This window comes from Scyliorhinus torazame, chromosome 14 (genome assembly GCF_047496885.1).
Source record: "Scyliorhinus torazame isolate Kashiwa2021f chromosome 14, sScyTor2.1, whole genome shotgun sequence".
NCBI lineage: Eukaryota > Metazoa > Chordata > Chondrichthyes > Carcharhiniformes > Scyliorhinidae > Scyliorhinus > Scyliorhinus torazame.
This window is the reverse complement of record NC_092720.1, coordinates 13,083,146-13,091,755: the sequence shown is the minus strand read 5'-3', so window position 1 is coordinate 13,091,755 and position 8,610 is coordinate 13,083,146. Positions and strand designations below refer to the sequence as shown.

Below are 8,610 nucleotides of genomic sequence, written 5' to 3'. Positions count from 1 at the left end.
CTCCCCGGGTACCCGGTCTCTCTCTCTCCCGGGTACCCCGGTCTCTCTCTCTCTCTCCCCGGGTACCCGGTCTCTCTCTCTCTCTCCCCGGGTACCCGGTCTCTCTCTCTCTCTCTCCCCGGGTACCCGGGTCTCTCTCTCTCTCTCCCCGGGTACCCGGTCTCTCTCTCTCTCTCCTCCCTGGGTACCCGATCTCTCTCTCCCCGGTACCCCGGTCTCTCTCTCTCTCTCTCTCTCTCCCCCGGGTACCCGGTCCTCTCGGTCTCTCCTCCCTGGGTACCCGGTCTCTCTCTCTCTCTCCCCGGGTACCCGGTCTCTCTCTCCCCGGGGTTACCCGGTCTCTCTCTCCCCGGGTACCCGGTCTCTCTCTCCCCGGGTACCCGGTCTCTCTCTCCCCGGGTACCCGGTCTCTCTCTCCCCGGGTACCGGTCTCTCTCATCCCCGGGTACCCGGTCTCTCTCTCCCCGGGTACCCGGTCTCTCTCTCTCTCTCCCCGGGTACCCGGTCTCTCTCTCTCTCTCTCTCTCTCTCTCCCCGGGTACCCGATCTCTCTCTCTCTCTCTCTCTCCCCAGGTACCCGGTCTCTCTCTCTCTCCCCGGGTACCCCGTCTCTCTCTCTCTCTCCCCGTGTACCCGGTCTCTCTCTCTCTCTCCCCGGGTACCCGGTCTCTCTCTCTCTCCCCGGGGTACCCCGTCTCTCTCTCTCTCTCTCCCTGGGTACCCGGGTCTCTCTCTCTCTCCCCGGGTACCCCGGTCTCTCTCTCTCTCCCCGGGTACCCGGTCTCTCTCTCTCTCTCCCCGGGTACCCGGTCTCTCTCTCTCCCCCCGGGGTACCCGGTCTCTCTCTCTCTCCCCGGGTGACCTTGTCTCTCTCCACCGCCCCCCCGGGTACCCCGTCTCTCTCACTCTCCTCTCCCCGGGTACCCGGTCTCTCTCTCTCTCTTCCCCGGTACCCGGTCTCTCTCTCTCCTCTCTCCCCGGGTACCCTGTCTCTCTCTCTCCCCCCGGGTACCCGGTCCTCTCTCTCTCCCCCCGGGTACCCGGTCTCTCTCTCTCTCCCCGGGTACCTTGTCTCTCCTCCCCCCCCCCCCCCCCCCGGGGTACCCCGTCTCTCTCTCTCTCTCCACGGGTACCCGGTCTCTCTCTATCTCCCCGGGTACCCGGTCTCTCTCTCCCCGGTTACCCGGTCTCTGTCTCCCCGGGTAACCGGTCCTCTGTCTCCCGGGTACCCGGTCTCTGTCTCCCCGGGTACCCGGTCTCTCTCTCTCTCCCCGGGTACCCGGTCTCTCTCTCTCTCCCCCCGGGTACCGGGTCTCTCTCTCTCTCTCCCCGGGTACCCGGTCTCTCTCTCTCTCTCTCCCCGGGTACCCGGTCTCTCTCTCTCCCCGGGTACCCGGTCTCTCTCTCTCTCTCCCCGGGTACCCGGTCTCTCTCTCTCTCTCTCCCCGGGTACCCGTCTCTCTCTCTCCCCGGGTACCCGGTCTCTCTCTCTCCCGGGTACCCGGGTCTCTCTCTATCTCTCCTCCCCGGGTACCCGGTCTCTCTCTCTCCTCTCTCTCTCCCCGGGTACCCGGTCTCTCTCTCTCTCCCCCCCGGGTACCACGGTCTCTCTCTCTCTCTCCCCGGGTACCCGGTCTCTCTCTCTCTCTCTCTCCCCGGGTACCCCGGGTCTCTCTCTCTCTCTCTCCCCGGGTACCCGGTCTCTCTCTCTCTCTCTCCCCGGGTACCCCGGTCTCTCTCTCTCTCCCCGGGTACCCGGTCTCTCTCTCTCTCTCCCCGGGTACCCGGTCTCTCTCTCTCTCCCCGGGTACCCCGTCTCTCTCTCTCCCTGGGTACCCGGTCTCTCTCTCTCTCCCCGGGTACCCGGTCTCTCTCTCTCTCCCCGGGTACCCGGTCTCTCTCTCTCTCCCCCCGGGGTCCCCGGTCTCTCTCTCTCCCCCCGGGTACCCCGGTCTCTCTCTCTCTCCCCGGGTACCTTGTCTCTCTCCACCCCCCCGGGTACCCCGTCTCTCTCACTCTCTCCCCGGGTACCCGGTCTCTCTCTCTCTCTCCCCGGGTACCCGGTCTCTCTCTCTCTCTCTCCCCGGGTACCCGGTCTCTCTCTCTCCCCCCGGGTACCCGGTCTCTCTCTCTCTCCCCGGGTACCTTGTCTCTCTCCCCCCCCCCCCCCCCCCCCCCGGTACCCCGTCCTCTTTCTCTCTCTCCCCCGGTACCCGGTCTCTCTCTCTCTCCCCGGGTACCCGGTCTCTCTCTCCCCGGGTACCCGGTCTCTCTCTCCCCGGGTACCCGTCTCTCTCTCCCCGGGTACCGGTCTCTGTCTCCCCGGGTACCCGGTCTCTCTCTCTCTCCCCGGGTACCCGGTCCTCTCTCTCTCTCTCCCCCCGGGTACCGGGTCTCTCTCCCCCCCCCGGGTACCCGGTCTCTCTCTCTCTCTCTCCCGGAGTACCCCGGTCCTCTCTCTCTCCCCGGGTACCCGGTCTCTCTCTCTCTCTCTCCCCCGGGTACCCGGTCTCTCTCTCTCCCCCCCGGGTACCCGTCTCTCTCTCTCTCCCCGGGTACCTTGTCTCTCTCCCCCCCCCCCCCCCCCCCCCCCCCCGGTACCCCGTCTCTCTCTCTCTCTCCCCGGGTACCCGGTCTCTCTCTCTCTCCCCGGGTACCCGGTCTCTCTCTCCCCCGGGTACCCGGTCTCTGTCTCCCCGGGTACCCGGTCTCTGTCTCCCCGGGTACCCGGTCTCTCTCTCTCTCCCCGGGTACCCGGTCTCTCTCTCTCTCCCCCGGGTACCGGGTCTCTCTCCCCCCCCGGGTACCCGGTCTCTCTCTCTCTCTCTCCCCGGGTACCCGGTCTCTCTCTCTCCCCGGGTACCCGGTCTCTCTCTCTCTCTCCCCCGGGTACCCGGTCTCTCTCTCTCTCTCCCCGGGTACCCCGGTCTCTCTCTCTCCCCCGGGTACCCGGTCTCTCTCTCCCCGGGTACCCGGTCTCTCTCTCTCTCTCTCTCTCTCCCCGGGTACCCCGGTCTCTCTCTCTCTCTCCCCCCGGGTACCCGGTCTCTCTCTCTCTCTCCCCGGGTACCCGGTCTCTCTGTCTCTCTCTCCCCGGGTACCCGGTCTCTCTCTCTCTCTCTCCGGGTACCCGGTCTCTCTCTCTCTCTCTCTCCCCGGGTACCCGGTCTCTCTCTCTCTCTCCCCCCCCGGGTACCCGGTCCTCTCTCTCTCTCTCTCCCCCCGGGTACCCGGTCTCTCTCTCTCTCCCCCCGGGTACCCGGTCTCTCTCTCTCTCCCCCCGGGTACCCGGTCTCTCTCTCTCTCTCCCCGGGTACCCGGTCTCTCTCTCCCCGGGTACCCGGTCTCTCTCTCTCTCTCCCCGGGTACCCGGTCTCTCTCTCCCCGGGTACCCGGTCTCTCTCCCCCCGGGTACCCGGTCTCTCTCTCCCCGGGTACCCGGTCTCTCTCCCCCCGGGTACCCGGTCTCTCTCCCCCCGGGTACCCGGTCTCTCTCTCTCCCCCCCGGGTACCCGGTCTCTCTCTCCCGGGTACCCGGTCTCTCTCTCTCTCTCCCCGGGTACCCGGTCCCTCTCCCCCCGGGTACCCGGTCTCTCTCTCTCCCCCCGGGTACCCGGTCTCTCTCTCCCCGGGTACCCGGTCTCTCTCTCTCTCCCCGGGTACCCGGTCTCTCTCTCCCCGGGTACCCGGTCTCTCTCTCCCCCGGGTACCCGGTCTCTCTCTCTCCCCCCGGGTACCCGGTCTCTCTCTCCCCGGGTACCCGGTCTCTCTCTCTCTCTCCCCGGGTACCCGGTCTCTCTCTCCCCGGGGTACCCGGTCTCTCTCTCTCTCCCCCGGGTACCCGGTCTCTCTCTCTCTCTCCCCGGGTACCCGGTCTCTCTCTCTCTCTCCCCGGGTATCCGGTCTCTCTCTCTCTCTCCCGGGTACCCGGTCTCTCTCTCTCTCTCCCCCCGGGTACCCGGTCTCTCTCTCTCTCTCCCCCCGGGTACCCGGTCTCTCTCTCTCTCCCCCGGGTACCCGGTCTCTCTCTCTCTCTCCCGGGTACCCGGTCTCTCTCTCTCTCTCTCCCGGGTACCGGTCTCTCTCTCCCCGGGTACCCGGTCTCTCTCTCCCCGGGTACCCGGTCTCTCTCTCCCCGGTACCCGGTCTCTCTCTCCCCGGGTACCCGGTCTCTCTCTCCCCGGGTACCCGGTCTCTCCTCTCTCTCCCCGGGTACCCGGTCTCTCTCTCCCCGGGTACCCGGTCTCTCTCTCTCCCCCCGGGTACCCGGTCTCTCTCTCCTCCCCCCGGGTACCCGGTCTCTCTCTCTCTCCCCGGGTACCCGGTCTCTCTCCCCCCGGGTACCCGGTCTCTCTCTCTCCCCCCGGGTACCCGGTCTCTCTCTCTCCCCCCGGGTACCCGGTCTCTCTCTCTCCCCCCGGGTACCCGGTCCTCTCTCTCTCTCCCCGGGTACCCGGTCTCTCTCCCCCCGGGTACCTGGTCTCTCTCTCTCCCCCCGGGTACCCGGTCTCTCTCTCTCCCCCGGGTACCCGGTCTCTCTCTCTCCCCCCGGGTACCCGGTCTCTCTCTCTCCCCGGGTACCCGGTCTCTCTCTCTCTCTCCCCCCGGGTTACCCGGTCTCTCTCTCTCTCCCCCCGGGTACCCGGTCTCTCTCTCTCTCTCCCGGGTACCCGGTCTCTCTCTCTCTCTCTCCCCGGGTACCCGGTCTCTCTCTCCCCGGGTACCCGGTCTCTCTCTCCCCGGGTACCCGGTCTCTCTCTCCCCGGGTACCCGGTCTCTCTCTCCCCGGGTACCCGGTCTCTCTCTCCCCGGGTACCCCGGTCTCTCTCTCTCTCCCCGGGTACCCGGTCTCTCTCTCCCCGGGTACCCGGTCTCTCTCTCTCTCCCCCGGGTACCCGGTCTCTCTCTCTCCCCCCGGGTACCCGGTCTCTCTCTCTCTCCCCCGGGTACCCGGTCTCTCTCCCCCCGGGTACCCGGTCTCTCTCTCTCCCCCCGGGTACCCGGTCTCTCTCTCTCCCCCCGGGTACCCGGTCTCTCTCTCTCCCCCCGGGTACCCGGTCTCTCTCTCTCTCCCCGGGTACCCGGTCTCTCTCTCTCTCCCCGGGTACCCGGTCTCTCTCCCCCCGGGTACCCGGTCCTCTCTCTCTCCCCCCGGGTACCCGGTCTCTCTCTCTCCCCCCGGGTACCCGGTCTCTCTCTCTCCCCCCGGGTACCCGGTCTCTCTCTCTCCCCGGGTACCCGGTCTCTCTCTCTCTCCCCCCCGGGTACCCGGTCTCTCTCTCTCCCCCCGGGTACCCGGTCTCTCTCTCTCCCCCCGGGTACCCGGTCTCTCTCTCTCCCCCCGGGTACCCGGTCTCTCTCTCTCCCCCCCGGGTACCCGGTCTCTCTCTCTCCCCCCGGGTACCCGGTCTCTCTCTCTCCCCCCCCCCCCGTACCTGTGATGAAAAGTGGGTCTGATGCTGTAAGTGTTCTCCGACATGTCCCCCGCTTGAACAGTTGCCACGGCAACCGGCACTTCCGGCGCACGGGGGCAGTCTCCGTGGGATGTGCTTCCGGGTGGAAACCCGACACCGCCTCCCGGCGCCTCTGCGCGCGCGCGGCTCTCAGTCAGCGGGTTGCTGGGCAGATTGTCTCCCCCCGGATACTCCAGATTGTAAACACGCGGACATTCCTCCTGCATCAGAGACCCACACGCGGGGGTGGGGCTGCGCGGGGGCTGGGGGCGGCGCTGGGGGGGGGGCTGGGGCTGGGCTGGGCTGGGCTGGGGGGCTGCGCTGGAGGTGGGGGTGGGCTGGGTGCTGGGGGGTGTGCTGGGGTGCGGGGGGGCTGGGGGCTGCGCGGGGGCTGGGACTTTCCTCTTTGACCTTCCATTGGGGTGTGGGCAGACACCTCACTCTCAGGCTGCAACCCTCCCCACAGAATGCAGGGGAGGCCGGAACAGTGGACACATTTCAGGAGCAGACAGATTGGTGTTAATGGGTCCCGGGGTGAAGGATTATAGGGAGCAGGCAGGAAGGTGGCGATGAGGCCAAGAGGAGATCGGCCTCGATCCTATTGAATGGCGAAGCATACACAAGGGGCTGAATGGCCGGCTCCTGCTCCGAATCCTTATGTTCATACTTGTCGCCCACGGGGTGGCACAGTGATTAGCACTGCTGCCTCACAGCGCCAGAGACCCGGGTTCGATTCCGACCTCGGGTAACTGTGGAGTCTGCACGTTCTCCCCGTGTGTGAGTGGGTTTCCTCCGGGTGCTCCGGTTTCCGCCCACAGTCCAAAGATGTGCAGGTTAGGTGGATTGGCCGAGATAAATTGTCCCTTAGTGTCCAAAAAAAAGGTGAGGTGGGATTACCGGAGTAGGGTGCAGGCCTGGGTGGGGTACCCCTTTGGAGGATTGGTGCACACTCAATGGCCCAAATCGCCTTCTGCACTGTGATTGATCCCGAATTTACCTTGAACTGAGGGCATTGGCTAGGTCAGTTCAGAGGGCAGTTAAGTGTTAGCCACATTTCTTTGGTCTGGAGTCCCAGGTAGGCCAGACCAGGTCAGGACGGCAGATTTCCTGCCCTAAAAGGACATTAGAGAACCAGATGAGTTTTTACAACAATTGATGATAGTTTCATGGTCACCGTTATTGAGGCTCGCTTTTAATTCTGGATTTTAACTGCATTTAAATTCCACCAGCTGCCGTACTGGACTTTGAACCCACGTCCCCTGAGGATTAGCCCGGACCTCTGGATTACTATTCCAGTAACACCTCATGTGATTGGACCAGTAATCCAATGGTAAACAAATTGGAGCAGGAGTAGACCATTCAGCCCCTTAAGTATGATCCGCCTTTCAATACGATCAAGACTGATCTTCCATCTCAAATCCTCTTTCCTGCCTGCTCCATTGATCCTCTGAGAACCCAAATATCTGCCTGCCTCAGCTGAACAAGAATCACCGACTGAGCACCCGCAACCCTCGAAGGTAACGAATTCCAAAGATTCACAAGCCTTTAAGCGGAGGTGTTTCTTCTCATCTGAATCCTAAATGATCAACCTCTTATCCTGAGACTGTGCCGTCCCATCCCAGACTTATTATTGCCAAATGCAATGTGGTCACTTTGTGTTCAAGTGACCTGACAACTTAGGTTAAGGGATAGGTCAATAGAGTTGCTGTGGCAGATACTGAAGGGGATATTTTAGAAAAAACAGAATAGATACATTACAATGAGAAAGAAACATTCCAGAGGAAAGACCCAGCATCCAGGGCAAACCTAAACAAAAAGCACATAGTTGGGTTGGGTTGAAGGTGAGAAGATTGGACAGAATATAAACAACAGCAAAAATGACTGAAAGATTAATAAGGAGGGAAAATTAGAGTAATGTAGAGAACTTCTGGCCAGCTAACTGGCAGGAGCTGGGGACCAATGTCACCGCTCACTTGAGACGCTGGACAGGACTGCTCCGAGTGCTGTCTTACAGGGGCCGAGTCCTCGTCATAAACCAGCTGATAGCCTCTATGTTGTGGTACTGGTTGGTCACTTTGACCCCTCCCCCTGACTTTGTCACAAAGATCCAGAGAATGCTTGTAGAGTTCTTCTGGGACAGACTACACTGGGTCGCTGCTGAGGATTTGAGTCTCCTGTTTAGGGAAGGCGGCCAGGTGCTGGTGTGGTTGACACCCAGTTAGCGACCGTCCGCCTTCAGACTCTGCAGCGATACCTTTACGTTGAGCCCCGTCCACGATGGTGTACCTTGGCGACGCATTTCTTCTGGCAGTTGTACGGCCTGAATTATGATGTGCAGCTCCTGTTCATAGATCTGCAGGGTCTTTGTGACCCTCTGCAGGCGCCACCCGTCTTTTACCAGGACCTGCTCAAAGTCTGGAACATGGTCGCCTTGCGCCGCAGCTCCTCCCTCCCGTCAGGAGTGGTGGCTGTCGTCGGCAGGGAGCCGCTGCTCAGGAATCTGCACCTCCACCAATACCATTTTGAGTGGCTTGTGGAGGAGCGAGCTGTGGCTTCTGGGGTGACCGGGATCGGGGACGTTCTGGATGGTGGAGGAGTGGGCTGGATGACACCCCACGAGTTAGCACAATGTGCAGCGGTGATGTCCGGCTCGCGGCCAATGCCATCCAACCTCAAAAGAGTCGTGATCGGACCCGATGGTACTAGCAGTCTGGAGGATGCTGAGGTGTGCGGTGGTATCCCATCTAGGTGAACCCCTGCCCGGACAGAATTCCACATTGGCCCCAAGTCCCGAAACCTCATTCGGGGGCTGGTGCCCTACAATCCTAGCCACCTCACAAACGTTCCCTTTGTGCCTTTTCGCACTGCGCAGAGGGGTTTCCTGGACGTGCTGCTGCTGCGCACCCTTCACTTCCTTACCGTCGTCCGGACACACCATGCCGTACCTTGTTGCCGCCCGGCAGCGGAGGTCCCCACTGGAGGTCCCTCTATGGAGGAGTCTTTGTTGGCTTCTGGCTGCTGTTCAGTAAAGAGTCAAGAGTTCTGTTCCTTTCCCAAGAAACCTTTATTTTCCTTGAACACACTCTGTACAAAACTCTTTCACCACCTCACACCAAACAAATGCCACCTGCAACCTCTTTACATATCAGTGTCAATT

General features: G+C 62.8%; 1 protein-coding gene across 1 annotated transcript in view; it reads right to left on the bottom strand.

The window, feature by feature from the left end:
• dynlt2b (dynein light chain Tctex-type 2B) overlaps positions 1-5,587 on the bottom strand; it is an 832,392-nt gene extending 826,805 nt beyond the window's left edge. The window contains exon 1 of the mRNA XM_072473724.1: positions 5,436-5,587. Within this exon, the coding sequence (XP_072329825.1) occupies positions 5,436-5,479 (44 nt within the window). The 5' untranslated portion in view covers positions 5,480-5,587. The remainder of the gene's footprint in view (positions 1-5,435) is intronic.
• Positions 5,588-8,610: the final 3,023 nt, after the last annotated feature.